This window comes from Tiliqua scincoides, unplaced genomic scaffold (assembly GCF_035046505.1).
Source record: "Tiliqua scincoides isolate rTilSci1 unplaced genomic scaffold, rTilSci1.hap2 HAP2_SCAFFOLD_46, whole genome shotgun sequence".
Lineage (NCBI taxonomy): Eukaryota > Metazoa > Chordata > Lepidosauria > Squamata > Scincidae > Tiliqua > Tiliqua scincoides.
Window position 1 is genome coordinate 177,130 of NW_027101644.1, and position 24,657 is coordinate 201,786.

A 24,657-nucleotide genomic window follows, 5' to 3' on the forward strand; every position below is an offset into this window, starting at 1 on the left:
AAAGTTTTGGAATGTCCTGCCGCCTTCCCTGGAACATCTCCACATGGCATGTCTGCAAGTGCGCTACACCATTGCTTTGGGGGTATTTCAGACAGTGCAAATTACAGCCTCCTGAGCAGTGTTTTGTGGTGAGGTTTCCAAAGAGTTAGCTCAGCAAAGTGCCTTGTCAGAGGGAGGGGTGTCTGTGTCCCAGCCCAGAAAGTTCTTGCTGATTTTCTTGGATTCAGCTGGACTCCTCTCTCTGCTCTTTAGGGCGGCCACAACCTCAGTCACCCAGGCTGGAGAACTGCAGAGGAGGCGAGCATTCTTCGCTTTGCAGCAGGAGCAGCCAAGGCAGACAGAGCCCAACAACACCCCCCAGCGCTGCAGCACGAACAAAGGAGACGCGGTAGGGCCTTGCACGGCTTTCTCGGGGGTTCCTCCTGGTGATGCAAAGTCAGAGGGCCACCCATGACTAGCTGGTGGGGAAGTGGCATAAGGCAAGCCCCAGGAAGCCCCACTCCTTCCAGGAGACCATCTGCCCCCAGGTTCCAGGACTGAAACGTCCAGCCACTTAGGCTACAATCCTGAGAGTATGTCCCATTGACTATAATGGGACTTACTTCTGAGTAGACATGCATAGGACTGGGCTCTTAGTCAGTCACTCTCACCTTCGGGCGAATTAACCTGTGCAAGTGCAATGACCGCCCTCTGCCTCCTGCTCAGCCTTGCCTCAGATCCCCAGCTGGTGGAGCTGAACCCGGCCTGTCCTAGGGAGAGCTGCTGAGTGTGCACCTGTGGCTAGGGGAGGGGAAGGGGGCTGTGCGCCTGGAAGGCCACTTCCTGAGGGCGGGAAGGACAGGCTGGTTCCTTTAACCCGCGGAGGTCAGGAGGCCACGGCCAACTGGGCACTCCCCCAACGCAGCTGAGGTCAGGCGCTCTGCCCCTGGAGAAAGGAGGCTCAGGGGGCAATCCTTTGCACAGATGTCGGGGGTCAGAGAATGGGACTTACTTCCGAGTAGACGAGCAGAGGATTGTCCCCTTTCCTGACTCCTGAGCCCCTCTCCGTCCTGATATGCCAGCGAAACCTCCTGCCTCTCCTGCGAGCCTCCGGCTTCAGGCGCCCCCCGCACAAGCCCCGCTCCCGCACCGCCACAACCTCGCTGTGCGGCCCGGACCGAAGAGGCGCTTTCAGAGCTCCGCGCCCACCGTCGGGGTGGGACCTCCCTCCGCGCAGGGGAGCTGTGAGGGCCGACGCCACGGCGGCCCGAGCCGGGGAGAAGCGTGCCTGTCTCTAGACGCCGGGAAGAGCCAAGGCTCCCCCCGCTCTCGATGCTGTGGGGCACGGCGGAGCGCAGGCCTGCCTTCCACGGCCTGCGGGGAACGAGAGGAGCTCTGGCCGGCGGCCGCGCGTTCCTGTGGGGCGGAGAGCGCCCTCCTCCTCAACCGCGCGTCGCCGGCCCGCCTCCGCTCCAGCCCGGGCGCGGGGAGGGGCGAGGCAGACAAAGGCGCCTGTCTGCGAGCGAGCCGCTGCGCGGGGGCCCGGACCAGGCACCCCCACCGAGGACGGCAAAGAGCGAGTCCCCCACGGACCGGCCGCAGTGTGGCAGCGCCCTCCAGAGCTGCAGCGCGGGGAGCGGCGGCCAGTGCCCCTGATGCGACGCAGATGCTGCCCCTCCCTCGCCGCCCCAAGTGGGGTCCTGCGGGGCCGCCCGCGAGCCGCGACTCCTGCGGGACTCTTCGCTCGGCTGAGCAAAGAGGGGGGGAGGCGCTGCGGCCCCCCCCCGCCGCCCGCTGAGAAGCCCGAAGAGGGGCCCGCCCGGCACTCGAGTCAGCCTCTGCAGCGGGAGCGATGCCTGCAGGACGCGCGGGCTGCGGGGAGGGGGCGGCAGCCGAAGTGCGCAGCGGCAGCGGCTTGACAGCCCCCCCCCCCCGCGGCACCTGCAGAAACCCAGCAGGCCACGCTGGGCTGGGAGACAGGGCAGCGCCAGAGGCACGCAGCGGACCCGGCAGAGCCTCGCTGGCACTGCGCCACTGCCTGCCGCCCGAGGCGACCTCCTCCGTTGGCCTCCTGGATGCGCCAGCCTGCCTGGGCAGGAGGGCGCGTCCCACGCGGCCGCTGGGGCCGAGCGGGACGCTCTCCGGGGGCCCACTGAAGAACCTCAGGGGCCTGGACAGCGCCAGCAGCCCCCCAGCGAGCACCCCAAGCAGCGTGGGCTGAGGCTCAGGCGCCGCCCCCCGCCTCTCCTGGGCCACTGCGGCTGCAGCGGGCGGGCGCGGGCAGCCCAGCACGTGCGCCCCACCGGGCCCAGGCCGCGCCAAACGCCCGTCCGTCGAGAAGCCCGCAGCGGCCTGTCCTCGCTGCCCGCTTCTCCCCGCACCGGCAGCCTGGCGCGACTGGAGGCGGAGCCTGGCGCCAAGTGCCAGCCAGTGCGGGGGTGGGGGGAGCGCCCGCCGCGCTCAGGAGGTGCTGGCCGGGCGGCGGCTCAAGGCTCAGCCGCGTGCTTGTGCCTCGTGCCGGCGGGCTCGCCTCCTTGCCCCGTCGGCGTGGCGAGGAGCATCCCGAATGGCGGGGCGGAGCCGGCCGAGGGGGGTCGCTCCAGCCTGCGCAGCCCCCGCGGCCGAGGGGGAGCCACTGACGCCTGCAGAAGCCTCCGCGGGGGCGGGGCGGGGCGGGGAGGAGCGCATGGGCAGAAAGAGCCGAGCCCCCCCCCCCTGCCTCTAGCGCTGCGCTCTTTGTCTAGTTCTGGGACCGGCCTCGCAGCCGGCCCTGCCGGGGTCCCCACTGCCCCCGCCCAAGCCTCCTCGGACCCGGAGGCTGACCCGCAGCGTGCCGAGAGAGGCCGGCGGGGCACGGGGAGTTGCGGGCCGCCACTGGCCCGTCTCAGAAACGGCCCTGTCCGAAAACTCGAGTGGCAGTAGAGCGCAACCACAGAGCATGTGCAGAGCGCCCCTCCTTCCCCACCAGTGGGCTTCTCGGGGCAGGGAGCGGGGAAGGGGCAGCCGGGCTGGCCGGCCGGCCGGCCCAGGCGCGACACCGGCGGAGGCGGCTCGCGTCCCGTCCCTGCCAGGATGCTCCCGAGAAGGCTCGGCTCGGCTCGGCTCGGCGGTCTGCCGAGGAGGCTGCGCCGCCCGGGACCAGGAGCAGAGGGGCGGGCGGGCGCCGAGCGAGGAGGGGGAAAGGCAGCCGGGGACGGAGGGAGGGGAAAGTTGCGAGGAGCCGCGCGGGGGCGGAGAGAGGCCGGCGGGAAGGAGGGAAAAAGTTCGACGCAAGAAAAGCGGCCGGAGGAAGAGGGCGGGCGGCGGGGCGCAGGAGCGCGGCGGGGAGGTCGCTTCCAGGCCACCCCTCCCGCCCAGGGGCTGATCCCGCCGCTGGATCGGGTCTCCTCGGCGAGTATGGAGCCGGGGCACCCGGGCGGCTGCGGAGGGAGGGGCTGAGGAATCTCCCCCGCCCCGATCCTTTCTGGGTAAGGCGAGGGGGGCTCGAGGGACACGACCCGGGGCGCGGGAGCTGCACTGCCAGGTCGGTGCAGCACCCGGACTTCAGCGTGGCCAGAGACCCCCCCCCGAGAACCTCCTGCGGGGGGGGGGTGAGAGGACAGGTCGAACTTGTGCGGGGTGGCCGGCGGCGTCGGCCTTCGAAGAGGGGGCAGCGCCTGGTTCCTGCCCCAGCTGCTGGGCCCCCGCCCAGCGTCGTGCTTTCGCGATGGGCAGGAGTGGCTGCTCCACAGAAAGGGAGGCGCTCTGCACGTGCCCAGAGGGCTCTCGCTGTCGGGCGACTTCCGAAGCCCGAGGTGCGCGACTGAGCCTTGGCTCGCCAGGAGCCTCCCGGGACAGGTGGAGGCCACCCAGGGGGAGGAAAGGCCCGCGGGTGCGTCAGTGGGAGCCAGCGGCATTCGCTCCGCGGGGTGCCGGGGAGCCGAGTCGGCAGCCGAGCCACGGCAGGGAAGCTGGTCTGGCCCACTTCCAGCAGGCACTTGCAGGGCCCGCTGGGGGATGGCCCCTCGGGGGGCACAAAAGGACTGCCTGGCGCTGCTGCTCCGGCGCTGGGGGGCTGTGGTGGGGTCTCTGGGGCCGGCTGCGCGCAGCCACCAGCTCTGCTCCCAGAAGAATCTGCCTGGGGCGCATCCGAAGGCTGGTCCAGAGCCTGGCAGCCTCCGGAGGGACGAGCTGGCCCTCTTGTGACCGCCGCACCGCCTCTGCCCCTCCACAGCCATCAGCAGTCACGCCCGGCCCTGGAGGGCAGCACCAGGGTCTCTGCACACCGCCGCCTGCCTGTGCCCAAGGCACGGAAGCAGCGCCACACGCGGCCCCTGCAACTCTGGAGCAGCCTGCAAGCCACCCCTCTCATGGGTCTGGGGGCCCTGCGGGTCCCGACCCCGCCCCGCCTCTCCTGCCGGCCCCAGCTGCAGGCAAGGGCTGCCATCTGCCAGGCTGGGCGGGCCTTCTAATCCCTCCAGCTGCTGAGGAGGAGCGGCAGGACAGGGGAGGCGAAGGCCAGCTGGCGAGCGAAGCAAGCGCGGGGGTGGGGGCAGGAGAGCCCCGGAGATGTCCTGGAGGCGCTGGTGATGACGCCCTTCCCCCCCCCCGCTCTGACTAGACAGGCAGTGGGGGAGGGGGCTTGCTTCCTGCCACCAGGACAGGCCTGGCGCTGCCAGGGAGGTGGGGTGGCAGGCAGGAGGGGCTGTGCTGCCCAGCACCACTGGCGAGGGGCCCCCTGTGCCCTCAGCCCACGCTCTCCTCCGCACAGTGTCCTGGTGAGGGACTGCCCGCCCGCCCGCCCGCCCGCCCGTCTTGGTCTTCCTCCTCCGCCTGCCTCTGTCCAGTCATTCGCAGGGTTGGGCTGTGTACAGAGGGGGGGAGTTCCAGGTGCAGGGCGGGGTACGTGACTTCCTCTGGGGCAGCTGTTCCAGACCTGGTCCTGGAGGGGGGGTGGAGGAGTCCAAAGGTCAGGCACTCAGCTCTACCTGGGAGAGGCTGCAGGTGGCCAGGAGTGGGCTGGCTGGGAGCTGACACCATGGGGCGAGGGGGCTCGAAGGCGTCTTGGCTCCTGGTCAGGGCCTCATTTCCTGGGATCGCTACTGTTTAATTTGCTCCTAAACGACCTGGAATGTGGGGGGCGGCCAAGTGTGCAGATGACCCCCAACTTTTCAAGGATGGCAGGAAGCAAAGCAGACAGTGGAGAACTCCCAAAAATTCCCTGCTGAGGGTCTGTGAATCAGGGGACTGAGAAGGAACACGAGATGCCCCAGAGAAATCTCTGGCACAGCCACGTGTGGGAACCGTGGCCAGTTCTGAGGCACCTTCCAAGGAAGCAAAAGACCGTCCAGGGGAACAGGACTGGGATGTGCAACATCAAGCCTGCTGGGGAGGGAGGGGGAGGGCCCCCCACAACAGACAGAAGGAGGTCCTGCTTCCTGGGGGGGGGGCTGGAACTGCAGTGCTCCACTCCTCACACATGCGCTCTCTCTTTTCTCCCCTGGCCTGTTCCCCTCCCACCAGCTGCAGAATGAGGCTCCTCCCTGGCTACTGGCGCCTGCACGTGCTCGGGGCCGCTCTGGCCATCTCCATGACCATCGGCTTCACCATCCAGCTCTGGGGGCTGTCCTTTCAGAAGAGGTAACTTCCCCACTTCCTTGTGCTCCCCCTCGGCCCACAGGAGAAGACATCTTGCGGGCACCAGACAGAGACAGCTCCTTCTCACCCTCCTGCAGCCATGCTGCTCTGCACATGAGTGTGAGGCATCTCCAGCGGCTGCTGCCCCCTCCTTGCCTGAAGGCCCAGGCCTCTGCAGAGCCTTGCCTTGCTGTGAGGGCCCTGCTGGCCCAGCCAGCCCCACTTCCTGCAGGGGCAGGCCAGACAGATCAGTGCCGTCATGGGGTCTCCAAAGCGGTGGGAGCCAGGACCACCTGCTATTCCGCAAAGGGCTGTCAGCGATGACACTCGGTCCCTCCGCCTTTGGGGGGCACGTGTCACTCTTCTGAGGACCACCTCTGCAGGCGACACGAGTCCCACGACTGCGCAGCTGCTGTGGTGCAAGAGGGCGCAGAGCAGGAAAGTGTTCATGAGGCGGCAGCCACAGGAAAGGCCCTGCCCTCCAGTTGCAGTCAGCCTGCCGCAAGGAAGGGCTTCTCGGTGTGCTGCCCGCAGCAGCCCCCTTGGCCTCACCTTACGCCTGCAGTGGGCCTCCCCAGGGCACATAGCACCTACCCTGCTGGGGACGACCACTGGTTGAACCCCACAGCCTGGAATGGTGGAATAATGAGACTCCCAAAGGGCTGCAGGGGTGCAGCAGCCAGTGGAGGCACCTGGATCACTGGGGCTTCTTTGGGGTCAACCCTTTGGTTGTCTCAGCCCCACTGGATCAGGCCATGGCCCATCTAGTCCAGCTTCCTGTATCTCATAGCGGCCCACCAAATGCCCCAGGGAGCACACAAGGCAGCAAGAGACCTGCATCCTGGTGCCCTCCCTTGCATTGGCATTCTGACATAGCCCATTCATTCAATGAAACAGGCACCTTTTTCATTCATTCCCTCTCAGGCACCTTTTTTCTGGACTGAAGAGCCCCAAACACTGTACATAAGAACAGCCCCGCTGGATCAGGCCATAGGCCCATCTAGTCCAGCTTCCTGTATCTCACAGCGGCCCACCAAATGCCCCAGGGAGCACACCAGATAACAAGAGGCCTGCAAGACCTCCTGGGAATTGTAGTTTAAGAACATAAGAACAGCCCCACTGGATCAGGCCATAGGCCCATCTCGTCCAGCTTCCTGTATCTCACAGCAGCCCACCAAATGCCCCAGGGAGTACACTAGACAAAAGAAGACCTGCAAGCCCTCCTGGGAATTGTAGTTTAAGAACATAAGAACAGCCCCACTGGATCAGGCCATAGGCCCACCTAGTCCAGCTTCCTGTATCTCACAGCGGCCCACCAAATGCCCCAGGGAGTACACTAGACAACAAGAAGACCTGCAAGGCCTCCTGGGAATTGTAGTTTAAGAACATAAGAACAGCCCCACTGGATCAGGCCATAGGCCCATCTAGTCCAGCTTCCTGTATCTCACAGCGGCCCACCAAATGCCCCAGGGAGCACACCTGATAACAAGAGACCTGCAAGACTTCCTGGGAATTGTAGTTAAGAACATAAGAACAGCCCCGCTGGATCAGGCCATAGGCCCATCTCGTCCAGCTTCCTGTATCTCACAGCGGCCCACCAAATGCCCCAGAGAGCACACCAGATAACAAGAGACCTCATCCTGGTGCCCTCCCTTGCATCTGGCATTCTGACATAGCCCATTTCTAAAATCAGGAGGTTGCGCATACACATCATGGCTTGTACCCCGTAATGGATTTTTCCTCCAGAAACTCGTCCAATCCCCTTTTAAAGGCGTCTAGGCTAGACGCCAGCACCACATCCTGTGGCAAGGAGTTCCACAGACCGACCACGCGCTGAGTAAAGAAATATTTTCTTTTGTCTGTCCTAACCCGCCCAACACTCAATTTTAGTGGATGTCCCCTGGTTCTGGTATTATGTGAGAGTGTAAAGAGCATCTCCCTATCCACTCTGTCCATTCCCTGCATAATTTTGTATGTCTCAATCATGTCCCCCCTCAAGCGTCTCTTTTCTAGGCTGAAGAGGCCCAAACGCCGTAGCCTTTTCTCATAAGGAAAGTGCCCCAGCTCCGTAATCATCTTAGGCTGCAATCCTTCTGTCAGTGCTTTCCAGCACTGGCATAGCGGTGCCAATGGGACGTGTGCTGCACCCTTCAGTTGGGTGTCACTCACGGAGGCCTCCTCAGAGTAAGGGATTGTTTGTTCCCTTACCCCAGAGCTGCATTGTCCTTAAGTCAGTGCTGGAAAGCACTGACATAAGGGGTTAGGATTGCGCTCTTAGCCTCTCTTTTGCATCTTTTCCATTTCCAGCAGTCCCTCCAGTCTTTCCAGGTCAGCAGAGCTGACAGCTCTTTTCTCTGCTCTCCTCCAGCAAGACCTCTGTGCCCCGGCTGCTGCCACTGCCACCCACACCCCGTGCCCCTCTGGCTGAAGCAGAAGTGGGGGGAGAGGAGGGCCCCTCCTGCCGGCCATTCCAGCACCTACTCTTCCTGAAGACCCACAAGACAGGCAGCAGCACCATCGTCAACATCCTGCACCGCTTCGGAGACACACGGGGGCTGCGCTTTGCCCTCCCTGCCCGCTACCAGTTCAACTACCCCAACCGCTTCCAGGCGCGGCAGGTCAAAGGGTGGCACCCCAGGGGACAGCCCTTCGACATCCTTTGCCATCATATGCGCTTCAACCTGATTGAGGTGCCACAGGGGGGCAGGCGGGGTCTGGCTAATGATGGGGGGCAAAGGGTATTTGGGGAGGAGACCTATGGCTCTGAGAGCCAGCCACAGTGCCCAGGTTTTCCTACCCTGCTGCTGCTGACCACGGGTGGGTCTCTTGGGCTCGCACAAGTCTGGCTCAGGCTGTTTCCCCCCCACGCCTGCCTGGATTTGTGGCCTCACCCAACTCCCGCTATATGCCCCAAGGCAGCTCCAGCTCTGCAGAAGCCTGTGTCAGCATGCGGAGCCCAGCGCCAGGCGTGCGTCTCTCACACGCACAGGCCCTCAGCTGGGCTCCAAGCGCTGTGAGCCACAACCTTCAGCGCCGTCCATGAGCAGAGATTGGGTTTTAGTGCTCAGAAGTATTAGGAGTACTGAGCAGGGCACCCCTGAGCACAAGCAGATTGCAGTTCCCTTGCCTGGGAGGAAGCCACACACACTTGGACTGAAAGAGAAACCCGCCCTTCCCCGCCTGTGTGAAACCCAGCCCTGTCCCATCACTTAGTTCTCCCAGAGAAGAGCCCACAGCTCACCCTCCTTTCCCTCTCCAGGTCCAGAAAGTGATGCACCCGGACACCTTCTACTTCTCCATCGTGCGGGACCCGGTTGCCCTGGCAGAGTCAGCCTTCTCCTACTACCGGGGAGTGGTGCCTGCTTTCCGCCGTGCCGGCTCTCTGCCCGAGTTCCTTGCGGCCCCACAGCGCTTCTACCGGCCGGCTGAGCGTGGCAGCCACTATGCCCGCAACCTGCTTTGGTTCGATTTTGGCCTGGACCTGCCTTCGGGCTTGGGCCTGGGGCCCATCAGAGACACCCTGGCAGGTCTGGCGCGCACCTTCCACCTGGTGCTGCTAACAGAACACATGGATGAGTCTCTGGTGCTCCTGCGCAACGCCCTCTGCTGGAGCCTCGATGAAGTGGTGGCCTTCCGGCACAACCTGCGCAGCCCAGATACTGTGCGCCCTCTGGCCCCTGTGGACGCAGCCCGACTTCGGGCTTGGAACAGCCTGGACTGGCACCTCTACGCCCACTTCAACCACACCTTCTGGGACCGCGTGGAACGGTTTGGCCGCGCTCACATGGCTCGGGAAGTGGCTGCTCTCCAGGAACGGCAGGCGGAATTGGGGCAGCGTTGCTTGCAGGGTGGGGGTCCGCTGGCTCCGGGCCACATTGCCGATGAGCGCATCCGCCCCTTCCAGTTTGGGCAAGTCCCGATCCTGGGCTATGCCTTACAGCCCGGCCTGGCACCTGCCGACCAGGAGCTGTGCCGGCGCATGGTCACCCCTGAGCTGCAGTACAAGGACTTCCTGGATGCCAAGCAGTTTCCAGCACCCCTGCAAGGTGTCAATGGCTCTCAGAACAGGGGGGTGAGGTAGCTGTGGAAGGGCTCTGGGCACTGGGGGGCACTACTGTGCCTAGCCTGGTCTTCCCATGCTGGGCGTGTCTATGGACTCCAGGGCCATGTGAGGCCCTCTGGTGGAGCTGTGCCCACACGACCCCTGGCTCTGCCCCCCTGCCGGGTGCAAAAACATACAAGACTGGAAGCAAGGGGGTGCATTCCAAAGCAGACCTGCCACACTCCTTTCCTTTGTCTCTAGAACCACCCCCAGGTCCAGGAGCTCCAACCATACATTGCTAACAGAAGGAATCTTCTTGGGGATGTCTAGGTGGGCTGGCTGGTGCCTACCCACCCCCACAGACCTTTTCCAAGCTGTGGGGCAGCTGCTAGAAAGTAGGCCTGGCACTGGCTCTGGGTCCCACCACATCTGCCTGTGCACACATGGAACAAGGCCCAGGGTGTGAGATCTCAGTGTGTAGGGCCTTCACTGCCTTCTCTGGCACTTGGGCCCAGGTGGTGATCCTCAGGAGGGCTAATGACCAGGGGGTTTCAAGGCCACTCCTCTGCTAAGCTGTTTAAGGAGGACATTCTGCTGCCTTTTGGTGGGCTAGGGCACTTGCAGGGCTGCAGAGAGAGTGTTGCCCCTGGGCAGCCTTCACGCTGGGATTTCCAAGCAAGTCCAGACCTTCCTCTGCGAGAGCCAGAACAGAAGCACCAGAGGTGCATGTGGGCATGCTGGCAGCAGCCTGGTCTTAAACTGGCTTGAAAGTGACAGACTGGGCAGGCTAGGGCCCCAATCCCAGGCACTCTTACTTGGGAGCAAGCATCAGAAACTCGCTGGGCCTAAGACTTCTGAGTAATTATGCTCAGGCTCCCTGAGGCTGAGTCCCTGGCTCCGAGCTCTTCCTTGGCCACCAACGCACATGGGGCAAGTTGCATCCAGTCACTTGGCCTCATCCCACCCCTTGGCCTGCCTGGAGCAGGACAATAATGGAGCCGCCCCACACTTATGGGGCTGATGTACAGAGCACAGATCATGTGCAAAAAGCTGCTTTGAACACTTGCACAATGCTCTGTGAACCTGCAATTACTGTGAAGCGTGACCCCAAGGCAGAAGGTGTGCAGGCCCAGGCCTTCCCCACCCACCCTGGTCTCCCTGCTGGACAGGGCCTCGGCCTGGTTGCTGCGAGCACAAGGCGAGGGCCTGGATTGGCAGAGCCTTCCAGCCTGGGAAAGAGGAGCAGAAAGCCTGCCCTTTGCTCTGCGCCAGGCGGAGGGAGCTGCTCTTTGGGCTGGGGGCGGCCTCCTCCCAGGCCGAGGGGGCATCCTGTGGAGCTGAGCACAAGCCGGGGCCCGCCTGCCCGCCCAGCACCGTCCGCGACAGCCACTCCTGCAAGGCGGGTTGAGTTGCCAGAAAACGGCCGGCGTGAGCCATCAATAAAGCAGACTGCACAGCCCGGCTGCCTGTCGTGCCTGACCCGGCTGGGGACCGCGGGTGGGTGCAGCCGGCGGCTGCATTCTGGGGGGTCTGGATCCGCTGCGGGGGGGTGGCGCGGCGTGACCCTCAGGGTGGACGTCGGGACTGCTGCCGGAGGGCCCAGAGACGGCCTCGGCGTTCCAGGGGGCGCGGGGAGGGGGCGCTGCACCCGCCCAGACGCATTCGGAGGGTCCGGGCACGAGGCAGCCCGCAGGGCAGGGCCAGCTCCGAACGCCTCTAGAAGGAGAGGGCTGTGCCCGGCTCCGCGGTTGCGGTAGGCAGCGGGAAGCTGGGGCCGATGAGCGCCGAGAGCAGGTCCTCTCCGCGGGCCAGGGGGCGAGGCACGGAGCTGCGGAACTCCTGGCCACCAGGCGCCCAGCGAGCTCGGGGGGCGGCGCTGAACACGCCCAGGAGGGCCCCGCCTGGCCAGCCTCTGCGTCGGGGGCGCTGGGGGCCGAGTGCCGACCGGGCGGAAGCAGGGCCCCATCCTCGGCCGCGGAGGCGGAGCGCCGCCTCTTCCTCGCCGGCGCCAGCCCGCTCCGCCCAGCCAAGCCAAGCCGAGGCCGCCCCCTTCCTCCTCCCGCCTCCTGCGCGGCGCCCGCCCCTTCCCCGGCTCTGCCTGCAGTCGCCCCTTTCCGGCCTGGCTTGCACCCTCCACGAGCCGCCCCCGGCCAGGGCGCATCCCCGCCCGCCCGGTCTGCAGCGCCCCCGCGATCGGCCCCGGAGGGGGAGCCCTCGCCCCCCGACTGCCCAGCCGGCCCCCCCATGGAGTCCCAGTGCGACTACTTCATGTACTTCCCCGCCGTGCCCTTCCCGGCCCGGGAGGTGCTGCTGGGGGAGCCGGGCCGGTACCGAGCCCTGCCGCGCAGGAACCACCTGTACCTGGGCGAGACGGTCCGCTTCCTGCTGGTGCTGCGCTGCCGGCCCGGGGGCGCGGGGGTCCCCCGGCCGCCCTGGGGGGAGTTGGCCGGCTCCCTCTCCGCCCTGGCCAGCGTCAGTCCCGGGGGCGGCCTGGGGGGGGACGAGGCGCCCCTGGGCGACCCCGAGGCCGCGGGAGACGGGGAGGCGGCGCCAGGGGCCCGCGGGAGCCTTTTCCGGGACTGCCGGGCCCTCCTGACTCACGGACACGCGGGGCCCCCGGGCAGGCCCGCTGCAGGCGTAAGGCGGGGCCAAGGGGGCTGCTGCGGGCAGAACTGGGGCTCCTCCGGGGGCACCCAGGTGATGCCTCCCCTCCCCCCGCAGGTGCCCGTGGAGGAGCCGATCGTCTCGACCGACGAGGTGATCTTCCCACTGACCATCTCCTTGGACAAGCTGCCCCCCAGCACCGTCAAGGCCAAGGTAAGGGGCCGCCCCACTCCCTGTGCAGGGGGCGGCAGACCCCAGACTGACTGCTGGCCCACCCCTCCACCCCCCAGATCGTGGTGACAGTCTGGAAGCGAGACCAAGAAAAGGCCGAGGTGCGGGAGCGAGGCTACCTCAGCATCCTGCAGGATCGAGCCCCCTCCCAGACCTTCCGGGAGGAACAGGGGGCTTTCAAGGCTCAAGGTACGCCCCAGCAACAGCCCCAGCTGCCCAGCGCTGTGACACAGCACCTGGAGAGGCTGCTGGCCTGCAGCCAGCCAGTGCTGAGCAGGGGGCATTTCCTTGGCGCTCAGGCAGCCCTCTCCATGCTCCTCCCGGCTGCCTGTGCTTGGCTCTCAGTGCCGCTCTCCCGGCCCCCCAGACGTTCTTGGTCCCTGTTGCAGCTGGGGAAGACTGAGGCCGGGTGGGGGTGGGGCTGGCTTCAGGCCTGGGGCTTGATGTGCTGCTCAGCCTCTCTGACCTTTGACCCTGCAGTGAGTACCATGTTGACGGTGCTGCCCCCGCCAGAGCTGAAATGCCAGCAACTCCGCGTCTCAGGGAAGCACCTGACGGCACTGAAAGGTGGGCGGGCGGGCGGCTCTGGGTGGGCACTGGGGAAGGGAAGGCCAGGTGCTTGGCCAGCGCGGCCTGAGAGGGCGGTGGGGAGCAGGCATGGTGCCCGAAAGGGGCCAGAGGTGCCGGGTGGCAGAAGCAAAGGCAGGCGTTGGGTGGCTGCCTGTCTGCACCTCCGAGGTCGATGTGGGAGGGGGGCAAGTGTGCGCACAAGGAGGACTGTCCAGCCAGGGTGGGGCAACCAGCAGCAGCCACAGCTGCTGGAGGCTCAGTGGTGCCCTCCCAGGAGCGCGCTTTGGGGTTCATCACCCTGCCCACTGCCTTGTACTGGCTGTGTAACGAGGGTGTTCTCCTCTGAGGAGGGAGGCAGTTTATATCCCCCACCTGGGAGGCAGTGAGTGTCATGTGCTCTTTGCCCCCCCCCGTGACCTTTCTCCTCTGTCCTCCCCACCCCCAGTTCTGAACGCAGCTTCCCAGGAAGAGCTCTCCGTGTGGGACGTGCGCATCCTGCCCTACTTCAACGCCAGCTACCTCCCCATGATGCCCGACGGGTCCGTCCTGCTCGTCGACGACGTCTGGTGGGTAGAGGGGAAGTGGAATCCTGGTGGCGACTCTATTAGGCCTTTTTCCTCCTTCAAAAGTTAGTTTGTAGCCCAGTGTAGGGCAGGCAGGGGGAGGTCTAGAGCCTAAGGCACAGTGCAGCTGGGGGGGCTTCTAACCCCCCCCCCCCAGGTATGCAGATCAGATAAGTCATGCAGTGGGTATGGTGGCCTGTTGGGCTTCTGTGTCTTGCCAGCAAGGAACCACAAGGCAGTGACTCTCTGGAGAGCTCTGGGGAGCCAGCCGCCTGCAACAGTAGAGGCAGAGTGTGGTCTGAAGCCCCCCTCCCACCCCAGGAAGGGCCAGGCTTCTTCTTTCCGCAGGCACCAAGGTCCTGAGAGTGGGGATGCCAAGCGGCTTCTGGCTTGTTCTTACAACCACTCTGCTAGCAGTGGCTAAAGGCAAAGGGACGGGTGGGGCAGACTCTCTGCAGGCAGTTGGCAAGTGGGCCCACTTGATGGCATGGGCAGAGCAGGGCCAGGGAGAGGAGCCAGGCCTCTGCTCAGGGTGGCACACAGTGTGTGGCGTAAGAACATAAGAACAGCCCCACTGGATCAGGCCATAGGCCCATCTCGTCCAGCTTCCTGTATCTCACAGCGGCCCACCAGATGCCCCAGGGAGCACACCAGATAACAAGAGACCTCATCCTGGTGCCCTCCCCTGCATCTGGCATTCTGACTTAACCCATTTCTAAAATCAGGAGGTTGCACATACACTTTTCCTCCAGAAACGTGTCCAATCCCCTTTTAAAGGCGTCTAGGCTAGACACCAGCACCACATCCTGTGGCAAGGAGTTCCACAGACCGACCACATGCTAAGTAAAGAAATATTTTCTTTTGTCTGTCCTAACCCGCCCAACACTCAACTTTAGTGGATGTCCCCTGGTTCTGGTATTATGTGAGAGTGTAAAGAGCATCTCCCTATCCACTCTGTCCATCCCCTGCATAATTTTGTATGTCTCAATCATGTCTCCCCTCAGGCGTCTCTTTTCTAGGCTGAAGAGGCCCAAACGCCGTAGCCTTTCCTCGTAAGGAAGGTGCCCCAGCCCCATAATCATCTTAGTCGCTCTCTTTTGCACCTTTTCCATTTCCACTATGTCTTTTTTGAGATGCGGCGACCAGAACTGGACTCAATACTCCAGGTGTGGCCTTACCTTAGATTTGTACAACGGCATTATAATACTAGCCGTTTTGTTCTCAATACCCTTCCTAATGATCCCAAGCATAGAATTGGCCTTCTTCACTGCCACCACACATTGGGTCAACACTTTCATCGACCTGTCCACCACCACCCCAAGATCTCTCTCCTGATCTGTCACAGACAGCTCAGAACCCATCAGCCTGAATGTGAAGTTTTGATTTTTTGCCCCAATGTTCATGACTTTACACTTACTGACATTGAAGCGCATCTGCCATTTTGCTGCCCATTCTGCCAGTCTGGAGAGATCTTTCTGGAGCTCCTCACAATCACTTCTGGTCTTCACCACTCGGAAAAGTTTGGTGTTGTCCGCAAACTTAGCCACCTCACTGCTGAACTCTGTCTCCAGGTCATTTATGAAGAGGTTGAAAAGCACCGGTCCCAGGACAGATCCTTGGGGCACACCGCTTTTCACCTCTCTCCATTGTGAAAATTGCCCATTGACACCCACTCTCTGCTTCCTGGCCTCCAACCAGTTCTCAATCCACGAGAGGACCTGTCCTCTAATTCCCTGACTGTGGAGTTTTTTCAGTAGCCTTTGGTGAGGGACCCTGGCAGGATACCCTGGCAGGATTTGTGCAAACCTCCCCCACCCCCTCGGCTGCCTGGCTTCCTTGGTATCAGAGGGGAAGTAGTGGGGACAGGACTGAGCAGCTGGGGTGCAGACATTTTCTCCACTTCTCACACCTCTTCCTGCCTCCTCTAGCCACCAGTCAGGGGAGGTCTCGATGGCCTCTTTCTGCCGCATCTCCTCCTCGGCCTGCACCTGCCCCTGCTCCCTCCGCGCTCTGGAGGAACAGAACTTCCTCTTCCAGCTGCAGGCACCTGAACAGCCCCCAGACAGCACAAAGGAGGTGAGAGGCGGAGTGGGGCTCTAGAGGCAGGGCTCTAGTCTAGGGGATGCACCCCCCGGGCCCATGCAGCGGGGGCCAGGTGGGCTTGCTGGCTCTTGCCAGTGAAGAACCGCAAGCAGCGGCTCCCTGGAGAGCTCTGGGGAGTCAGCTCCTGCTGCAGTAGAGGTGGAATGAGACTTAATCCCCCCAAGGCCCAGTGGCCTCTGGCCTGAAGTGTTGCCCTCCTTCTCTGCTTCATCACATTCCTCAGGGCCTGTTGGTGGCGCCAATGTTCAGGCTGCAGGGAAGCTGTGGGCCCGAGCGTGCTGCCTCTGGAGTTTCTATCTGGATGTCAGGCCCAGGACTGGGTTCAAGGCTGGTCCCTCGGACCCCACTGCTCCCTGGCCATCACGGCAGAGCTCATGCCAGAGGGGACTCGAGCATCCCTGGGCTGTAGTAGGTGGGGAGGACCGTCACAGGCAGGAGGAGAGGCGTCTTCCCACAGCATGCAGCCGTGAGGGGTGGCGGCCACTGAGGTGGCTTTCAAGCTGGCTGTGTACATCCTCTGGATCCAGGGGTTGCTTGCCTCTTGGCCCCAGGTGCAGGAGAGCGGGGTCAGAAGAGGGGTGCCACCTGCAGCTGCTCCTGGGCTCCCCATTGGGACAGCGGGTGGTGGGAAAAGGGCTCGAGTCTGTGCACGTGCCTGCTGATCACAGGGCCTGGAGGTTCCACTCATCGCTGTGGTCCAGTGGTCGACCCCGAAGCTGCCGTTCACCACCAGCATCTACACTCATTACAGGTGAGGGGCCTACTTGGCCTGCCTCTGTTTCTGCCTCCCCCCCCCCCCGCTGTCGCCTTCCCTGGGGGCACCAGGAGGTCGTGCCTGGTGCATGGGGTCTGCTCAAACCGCTCAACTCCCTTGTCCCTGACACTGTTGCTGGAAACTGCTCAGTCCACCAGTGGACCCTCAGCGGGCTCAGGAGGGCCACCCCCCCCCCCGAACACCTTTCTCCAGTGGGCTGAAAGTCAGTCTTTGCTGGGAGATCTGACAACGACTCGCTGAAATACCTCCCCACTTGTGCCAGTCTGGAGTGCTGAATATAGCAAGCAGGGCTGCTGAAGTCTGCGTCCCCCTTGCCCTGAGGTGCCGGAGTTAGGCAGGCAGCTGGCCAGCAGCTGCGGGCCTCTCTTCTCCAGGCAGTGCTCCTGTGGTTGTGCTTGAGTCAAATGTGCATCTCTCAGGTACTGTGGTGAGTCTCTGGCCATCTGGGCCCTGCCGCAGTCAGCTTGCTGCTGCTCCTAGCCTTGTTGGGAAGTCACCTGCAGTGGAGGGCTTTTGGGGAACCTGCCATTAACCAGACGGTGGGCCCCTGTGGTTTGCCATTGTTGGTTCCTTAGAAGGGGCAGGGAATGACTCTGGGTTCCCCTGAAGGGTGAGCAGGCCTACCATTGGGGTGTGCTGGGCCAGGGTACCTGCCTGCCCCGTTCTTGCGAAAGGGGTGGGAGGAACATGGCTCCAGCTCCCTGGCTCCCTCTCGTGTCTCAGGCACTCAGCTGGATGAGGGCCCCCCAGGCACTTGGCCACCCCCCCTTGCCCCTGTGGACAGGTTTCTGGTTTTTCTGCCAGGCTACCAAGCATCCGCCTGGCCCGACCTCGCTTTGTGATGACCGCAGAGTGCGAGTCACCTGTGGCCCTGCATCACCGCTTCACCGTGACGTACACCCTCATCAACAACCTGCAGGACTTCCTGGCAGTGCGCTTGGTGTGGACACCGGAGAGCTCTGCTGCTGGTGAGTGATTGGCGCTCTACCGTCAGGGTGTTGCCAGGAAGGCCACACTGCTTCTGTGCCCGTTGGCCAGGAATGGAGCCTTAGGGATGGAAGATGAGCATGCAGACCACTGGGGGCATAGAGCGGAGGCTGTGAGGGGCCTTGGTGGTCCTCCCCGAGGTGGAGAGCGCTCTGACCCTCGTCCTCTCGCACTCGCCCTCAGGCAAGAAGCTCTCAGGTGAGGAGCGCCGGGCCATCCAGGACACCCAGGACTCAATTGTCTGCCACACGCCCCTCAACAACCTGGGGTTCTCCCGCAAGGGGAGCGCCCGCACATTCCGCGTCACCTTCCAGGCCCTGCGTGCCGGCTTGTACGAGGTCAGTGGGGTGGTGCCAGAAGGCGGAGGCTGGTGTGATGGTGGCACTTCCTGTGTTAGGCTGTCCACAGATCCCGCCCCCAAGGAAGCCCAGCATCGCATTCATAGTGGGGCGTCCACCAGCCTTGATGCATCCGGCTGAGTCAGGGGTGTTGGCCAAATGTTGGGCAGGCGGGGCTCGCTCCTTCCTTGGCGGGAATGTCCCACCCTGAGGAGCACAGTTGCTGCTTCTGGCTACATTTGTGCCTGGAAAGTCTCCCAGGGTACTGCCCCTTAACACATGGAAACAATTCTTGGGAAAAGAATGTTCTTGGAAGCAGCATGTTCCACCCCAGAGTCCTGCGCAGCACATAATCAGCTTTCTGCAGGTTGATGGAATTGGGGGGGGGGGGAAATCTGTGCTCAGGCTTTCCCAGCAAGCACCACAGGCCAGAGAGCCCAAGAGTCTGGTGTCTCTTTCTATCTCCTGTGGAAAACCTTGGCAATTCCAGCCATGCTGCTGAAATAATTACGCCAAAAGATGCCTGCCTACACCCACACAGCCAGCCAGCCAGCGCCTTAGGGTTTACAGCCAGAAGGCCTGCCTGCTTTGGACCAGGGCTTGAGGAGCAGATGAACCCAAAGGGAGCCAGAGGCTGGCGGTGGGGGCCTCTTCCAGTAGTAATGGCCAGGGGAGCAGCCACTCAGCGGCCCTGCAGGTGGAAGGAGTTACTGGTGGACACTGGGAAAAGGTGGCTTCGGCTCAGGCTGTCAGTTGCCAGCAAGGGAGCTTGAGGGGGAGCCCACTGGGAGGTTGCCTGAGGATTCCTCCAGCTGGGTGCTGCTTGGAAGTCCTTTCAGTCACCTTTGCAGTTGTACCGTGCCCAGCATAGGGCAGATTGGCCCAGCCCACCCTTTCAGTAGTATGTGTGCGCCACAGAAAAGAGAGCCTGACTGTGATCTCTTCTCCCCCCCCCCCCAGCTGTCCCAGCACATGAAGCTGAAGCTGCAGTTCACGGCCAGCATCTCCAACCCGCCCCCTGAGGCTCGGCCCATCTCCCGCAAGAGCAGTCCTGGGAGTCCTGCGGTGCGTGAGCTGGTAGAGCGCCATCAGGCCAGCCTGGGCCGCTCCCAGAGCTTCTCCCACCAGCAGCCCACGCGGGGCCACCTCATGAGGTGGGTGGGCTTTTCCCTCCGACTTTGGCAGAGCAGGGAGTTGGCGCAGGGAGTCCAGGGTCTGTGGGGGCCTTTACTTGGAAGTCTCCAAGTAAAGTAAACCGCAGCTCACTGTGTGTCTCTTTCCTTCCAAACAGGTCAGGCAGTGTCATGGAGCGCCGTGCCATCACCCCCCCTGTGGGCTCTCCAGCGGGCCGCCCCCTGTATCTGCCCCCCGACAAGGCAGCTCTTTCCCTTGACAAGATTGCCAAGCGGGAGTGCAAGGTGCTGGTGATGGCACCCGTCACGTGAGGGAGGACCCCGCCTGTCCCTCTGACTCCCAAGGGAGATTCTGCCTTGCCTGTCATCATCACCCACATGGCATTGGCTGACCCCTGTGCCACTGCTACCCACCACACACTGCTCTCCAGGAATGGCCAGAACATGATCCCCCTCACTCCCCCCGTGCCTGGAAACATCTCCTGGCATGGACGTCATCCTCCCCCACAAATGACAGGGCTCAGAGCATCCAGGAGCCCTGCCTGAGCTGTGCCATCTTCCACCACCCCTGGGGGGAGAGGTGGTACCCCTGCTGCCAATGGATTTATTCTCCTGCTCTGTCCCTTCTCTTGACAAAGTTCACCACAAGGGTCGGAAGTCAACATGGAGCTCCTCAGCCTCCTTCCTTATTGGCAGAGTAAGGCTGCTTCCACCCCTTCCCTGCACACCCGAGGCCTAGAGTAGGGGGCTGGTGTTCCCTCTCCTCCACAAGCACACACACCCCCCTGCCCTACTTCCCCAAAGTCCGAGGTTTGCAGCTACAGCCTGGAGATGTAGCGCAGAGGCTGGAGTTCCTGTGCCGCCCCCTGCTGGCAGAGGGGCACCTCAGCTGCTGGACCCTCCGTGAGGAGGGGAGAAGAGCAGGTCTCCATGCCTGTCCCTCAGCCATCTCATGCCAAAATGCTCCCTCACTGTACTTTATTTAATTTTTATTTATATTTTTACAAAACTGCCTCCGAAGTGGCTCCATCTTTTGTGCTTGTGAATAAATAGCGTTGGCTGGAAAATGCGCCTGGTCTGTCTGGCTTGGGGCTGCTTCTTTGTCAGTGAAAGGTGACGGCACCCTGGTGGAGGGCTGGACCAGACCCCTCTGCTCCTGAGCTCAGCAGGGGGTCTCTGCTCCTGGGACAGCCTCTGACCACTACTGAATGCCCCCCCCCCCTTCAGAAAAAGGAGCACTATTTCCTCAGGTGGACCAGAGGCTCCAGGCTGATGCCTCTCACCTGCTAGACAAAACCACTCAAAGCCTGGGGACAGTTGTAGGGCAGCCAGTTTTCAAGTCAGGGTGGAGGGCGCATAAGCCACTCAGAACAACTTTTGGGTGGAAAAGCCACCTCTGAGACTGCCCAGGTTTCTGGTGATGGGTTTTCTGAGCAGCAGGCCCCTGAAAGGGGAAGGGCCCAGGAACCAGCATGGCTTTCCATTGCCACAAGGCTATTTAAGTCATCTCATGTGGGTGCCTGCAGAGAGCAGCTGGAGCAAGAGGCAGGCAGAGGACAGCAGCCAAGCCAAATGGAATTCCTGCCTGTAGGCACAAAGCAACTGGAGGCACCAGCAGCCTTCCCTACAGGCCCCGCAGCCTCCGCTTGGAAACACTCCGCTCCTCCCTGTGCAGCCACAGGTCCCTCAACAATTGGAGGAGACACTGGGAGCGAGGCTTGGCAGCAACACAGCTGTGTGGGCCACAGGCTGCCCCCAAACCAGACTGCAGTGCGGGCAGAGGCCCAGAGCTGTCCCCAGAGAAGGGACAGAGTGGACCCTCTGGCTGCACCAGTCAGGCCCCACTTGGAAGGTGGCAGCCAGCTTGGTGCCCAGTAGAGCAGCTTGAGAGGAGGGCAGCCAAGGTGGGGAGGGAGAGGAAGATGGAACTCAAGTGCTGGGAGGCACTAACCCTGCAGACACCAGAGGGAGACCCAGTGGGGAAGTCGCAGGAAAGGGAGCAGAGCGGTCCCTGCGGTGCTCTCAGCCTCTCCCTCACGGGAGCGGTCCTGCCCCCTCCGGCACCGGGGCGCCACAGAGCGCAGAGCAGCTCCTCCCCTCCGGGCTGCTGGCGCTGGAAAGGGGGAGGGCTGCCCTCCGAGGCCTGTGCAGGGCTGGGAGGGCCGAGGAGCGGGAGCCAGGCCCGCGGCGGGCAGGGCCGGGCTCACTGGCGCTCAGGCGGCGGCTCGCGGGCGGCGTTCTGCCTCTTCACCACGAACAGCTTCTGGCCGGAGACGGTCGCCAGCAGGGAGTGCTCGCCGAACACCACTGCGGAGAGGGGGAGGGGCGCTCAGAGGGGGCGGCCGGGCTGGGCCGCGCCGCACCAGAGGGGACCCCACCCGCGGCCCTCCGCCGCCTACCTGAGACGCGCCGGAAAGGCACCTCCGGGGAGCGCGCGAGGCGGAAGGCGCAGGCGGTGCTCACCAGCTCCGAGATGGCGGCGGCCGTGCGCTCGTCGTTCTCCAGGTCGCCGGACGACTGCGGGGGGGAGGGGGAGGGAGAGTCAGGCCGGGCCACCCGCGCCCCCCGCCCACGCCCACGCCCCACGCCCCGGCTCGCCCGCGCCGCTCACCGCCAACACGGCCCCGTCGCTGATGACCAGGTAGCCCGTCTGGTCGGGCACGCGCTCCAGGCCCTGCGTCAGCGCCGCCGTCTGCTGCGGGAGGAGAGGAGAGGAGAGGAGAGGAGAGGGGTCAGCGGGCTCCGGGCGCCCCGGCCCGGCCCCCCCGCCGCCCAGCCACCCACCGACCCACCCACCTACCATGATGCCGTCCTCTGCTGGAGGGGTGCGCAGGCGCACTCGGGTCGGCCAGAGCGGCTCTCGGGTTCCGGCCGGCGGAGCAAGGGAGGAGCCCGGAGCGGAGCCCGCCCGCTGCCCTCCCCGGCCGCGCCACGCACCCGGCGCCCGCCCAGCGGACGCTTCGTCTTCCCCGGCCTGTCCCGCCCCTGCTGGAAGTGGCGCGGCGCCTGCGGTGCGGAGAACGGTCCTGCCGGTGACAGTGAGCGGACCCACGCCTGGGCACGCGTGGCGGGCGGCCCCCCCGGCGCGTCCCGTCCCTGTTGCCCTGGACATGAGAACAGCCCCGCTGGATCAGGCCAGAGGCCCATCTAGTCCAGCTTCCTGTGTCTCACAGCGGCCCACCAAATGCCCCAGGGAGCACACCAGATAACAAGAGACCTCATCCTGGTGCCCTCCCTGGCATCTGGCATTCTGACATCTTAGTTGGCAACCTTCAGTCTCGAAAGACTCTGGTATCGCGCTCTGAAAGGTGGTTCTGGCACAGCGTCTAGTGTGGCTGAAAAGGCCGATTCGGGAGTGACAATCCCTTCCACACTGGGAGCAAGTGCAGTCTGTCCCTGGCCTGTCTCCCTGGCTATGGGTCTTCCTTCTTTGCCTCTTAGCCTCAGACTGTTGGCCAAGTGTCTCTTCACACTGGGAAAGGCCATGCTGCACAGCCTGCCTCCAAGCGGGCCGCTCAGAGGCCAGGGTTTCCCAATTGTTGAGGTCCACTCCTAAGGCCTTCAGATCCCTCTTGCAGATGTCCTTGTATCGCAGCTGTGGTCTACCTGTAGGGCGCTTTCCTTGCACGAGTTCTCCATAGAGGAGATCCTTTGGGATCCAGCCATCATCCATTCTCACGACATGACCGAGCCAACGCAGGCGTCTCTGTTTCAGTAGTGCATACATGCTAGGGATTCCAGCACGTTCCAGGACTGTGTTGTTTGAAACTTTGTCCTGCCAGGTGATGCCGAGAATACGTCGGAGGCAGCGCATGTGGAAAGCATTCAGTTTCCTCTCCTGTTGTGAGTGAAGAGTCCATGACTCGCTGCAGTACAGAAGTGTACTCAGGACGCAAGCTCTGTAGACCTGGATCTTGGTATGTTCCGTCAGCTTCTTTTTGGACTAGACTCTCTTTGTGAGTCTGGAAAACGTGGTAGCTGCTTTACCGATGCGTTTGTTTAGCTCGGTATCAAGAGAAAGAGTGTCGGAGATCGTTGAGCCAAGGTACACAAAGTCATGGACAACCTCCAGTTCATGCGCAGAGATTGTAATGCAGGGAGGTAAGTCCACATCCTGAACCATGACCTGTGTTTTCTTCAGGCTGATTGTCAGTCCAAAATCTTGGCAGGCCTTGCTAAAACGATCCATGAGCTGCTGGAGATCTTTGGCAGAGTGGGTAGTGATAGCTGCATCGTCGGCAAAGAGGAAGTCACGCAGACATTTCAGCTGGACTTTGGACTTTGCTCTCAGTCTGGAGAGGTTGAAGAGCTTTCCATCTGATCTGGTCCGGAGATAGATGTCTTCTGTTGTAGTTCCAAAGGCCTGCTTCAGCAGGACAGCGAAGAAGATCCCAAACAAGGTTGGTGCAAGAACACAGCCCTGCTTCACGCTGCTTCGGATGTCAAAGGGGTGTGATGTGGAGCCATCGAAGACAACAGTGCCCTTCATGTCCTTGTGAAAAGATCTGATGATGCTGAGGAGCCTGGGTGGACATCCAATCTTGGGGAGAATCTTGAAGAGGCCGTCCCTGCTGACCAGGTCGAAAGCCTTCGTGAGATCTGTGAAGGCTATAAAGAGTGGCTGTCATTGTTCCCTGCATTTCTCCTGCAGTTGTCTAAGGGAGAATACCATATCAGTGGTGGACCTGCTGGCTCGGAATCCGCACTGCGATTCTGGATAGACGTTCTCTGCAAGTACCTGGAGCCTCTTTAGTGCAACTCGGGCAAACAGCTTTCCTACAACGCTAAGGAGAGAGATGCCACATTAGTTGTTGCAGTCACCCCTGTCGCCTTTGTTCTTGTACAGCGTGATGATGTTTGCATCCCTCATCTCTTGAGGTACTCCACCTTCTCTCCAGCAGAGACAGAGGATTTCATGCAGCTCAGTGACGATGATCTCTTTGCTGCACTTTAGGACTTCAGCAAGGATGCTGTCTATTCCAGGTGCCTTGCCAAAGGCAAGGGAGTCCAGGGCCACGTGAAGTTCTTCTAGGGTTGGTTCACTGTCAAGCTCCTCCAGCACAGGCAGGCACTCAATGTTGTTCAGCGCTTCTTCGGTGACTACATTTTCTCTGGAATATAGCTCAGAGTAGTGCTGCACCCAGCGTTCCATCTGTTGCGTCCGATCCTGGATGACCTCGCCTGTGGAAGACTTCAGAGGGGCAATTTTCTTCTGTGTTGGACCTAGGGCCAGCTTGATACCGTCATACATCCCCTTGATGTTGCCCGTGACGGAACATACCAAGATCCAGGTCTACAGAGCTTGCATCCTGAGTACACTTCTGTACTGCAGCGAGTCATGGACTCTTTGCTCACAGCAGGAGAGGAAACTGAACGCTTTCCATATGCGCTGCCTCCGACGCATCCTCGGCATCACCTGGCAGGACAGAGTTCCAAACAACACAGTCCTGGAACGTGCTGAAATCCCTAGCATGTATGCACTGCTGAAACAGAGACGCCTGTATTGGCTCGGTCATGTCGTGAGAATGGATGATGGCCAGATCCCAAAGGATCTCCTCTATGGAAAACTCGTGCAAGGAAAGCACCCTACAGGTAGACCACAGCTGCGATACAAGGACATCTTGATACAAGGAAGGTGATATGGGAGGCCAAGAGAGACTATGAGGAACGCATGGCCAGCAACATTAAGGGGAATAATAAAAGCTTCTTCAAATAT

The 24,657-nt window shown here is 62.5% G+C and overlaps 3 protein-coding genes across 4 annotated transcripts; 2 read left to right on the forward strand and 1 right to left on the reverse strand.

Moving 5' to 3' along the window:
• The first annotated feature begins 5,488 nt into the window (after positions 1-5,488).
• Positions 5,489-11,064, forward strand: GAL3ST4 (galactose-3-O-sulfotransferase 4). Its single transcript, XM_066611051.1, has 3 exons — positions 5,489-5,598; positions 7,964-8,285; positions 8,855-11,064. The coding sequence occupies exons 1-3, from the start codon at positions 5,489-5,491 to the stop codon at positions 9,674-9,676; spliced, it is 1,254 nt and encodes a 417-aa protein (XP_066467148.1). The 3' UTR covers positions 9,677-11,064.
• A 735-nt stretch (positions 11,065-11,799) lies between these two features.
• Positions 11,800-19,998, forward strand: TRAPPC14 (trafficking protein particle complex subunit 14). Of its 2 annotated transcripts, none has more exons than XM_066611048.1 (11): positions 11,800-12,274; positions 12,359-12,454; positions 12,532-12,661; positions 12,953-13,039; positions 13,488-13,608; positions 15,534-15,681; positions 16,377-16,459; positions 17,288-17,451; positions 17,654-17,808; positions 18,769-18,962; positions 19,100-19,998. In XM_066611048.1, the coding sequence occupies exons 1-11, from the start codon at positions 11,882-11,884 to the stop codon at positions 19,251-19,253; spliced, it is 1,725 nt and encodes a 574-aa protein (XP_066467145.1). In that variant the 5' UTR covers positions 11,800-11,881; the 3' UTR covers positions 19,254-19,998. The 2 variants fall into 2 exon arrangements, with proteins under 2 accessions (XP_066467145.1, XP_066467146.1); XM_066611049.1 differs by having other exon boundaries at positions 18,769-18,873.
• A 962-nt stretch (positions 19,999-20,960) lies between these two features.
• LAMTOR4 (late endosomal/lysosomal adaptor, MAPK and MTOR activator 4) lies at positions 20,961-21,874 on the reverse strand. The gene is made up of 4 exons (XM_066611050.1): positions 21,742-21,874; positions 21,553-21,636; positions 21,341-21,458; positions 20,961-21,248 (listed from the first exon to the last, which is right to left on the reverse strand). The coding sequence occupies exons 1-4, from the start codon at positions 21,742-21,744 to the stop codon at positions 21,145-21,147; spliced, it is 309 nt and encodes a 102-aa protein (XP_066467147.1). The 5' UTR covers positions 21,745-21,874; the 3' UTR covers positions 20,961-21,144.
• Between the last annotated feature and the right edge of the window lie 2,783 nt (positions 21,875-24,657).

Bases quoted from the DNA above. Each gene is read 5' to 3' on its own strand.
- LAMTOR4 (XM_066611050.1), bottom strand. The intron at 21,459-21,552 runs GTGAGCGGCGCG...TCCCCCCCGCAG, and splicing joins GCGACGGGGCCGTGTTGGCG to TCGTCCGGCGACCTGGAGAA. The intron at 21,249-21,340 runs GTAGGCGGCGGA...CCCTCTCCGCAG, and splicing joins GCCTTTCCGGCGCGTCTCAG to TGGTGTTCGGCGAGCACTCC.
- GAL3ST4 (XM_066611051.1), top strand. From the start codon at position 5,489: ATGAGGCTCCTCCCTGGCTACTGGCGCCTGCACGTGCTCGGGGCCGCT. The intron at 5,599-7,963 runs GTAACTTCCCCA...GCTCTCCTCCAG, and splicing joins GGGCTGTCCTTTCAGAAGAG to CAAGACCTCTGTGCCCCGGC. The intron at 8,286-8,854 runs GTGCCACAGGGG...TTCCCTCTCCAG, and splicing joins TGCGCTTCAACCTGATTGAG to GTCCAGAAAGTGATGCACCC.
- TRAPPC14 (XM_066611048.1), top strand. From the start codon at position 11,882: ATGGAGTCCCAGTGCGACTACTTCATGTACTTCCCCGCCGTGCCCTTC. The intron at 12,662-12,952 runs GTACGCCCCAGC...TTGACCCTGCAG, and splicing joins GGGGGCTTTCAAGGCTCAAG to TGAGTACCATGTTGACGGTG. The intron at 17,809-18,768 runs GTCAGTGGGGTG...CCCCCCCCCCAG, and splicing joins TGCGTGCCGGCTTGTACGAG to CTGTCCCAGCACATGAAGCT.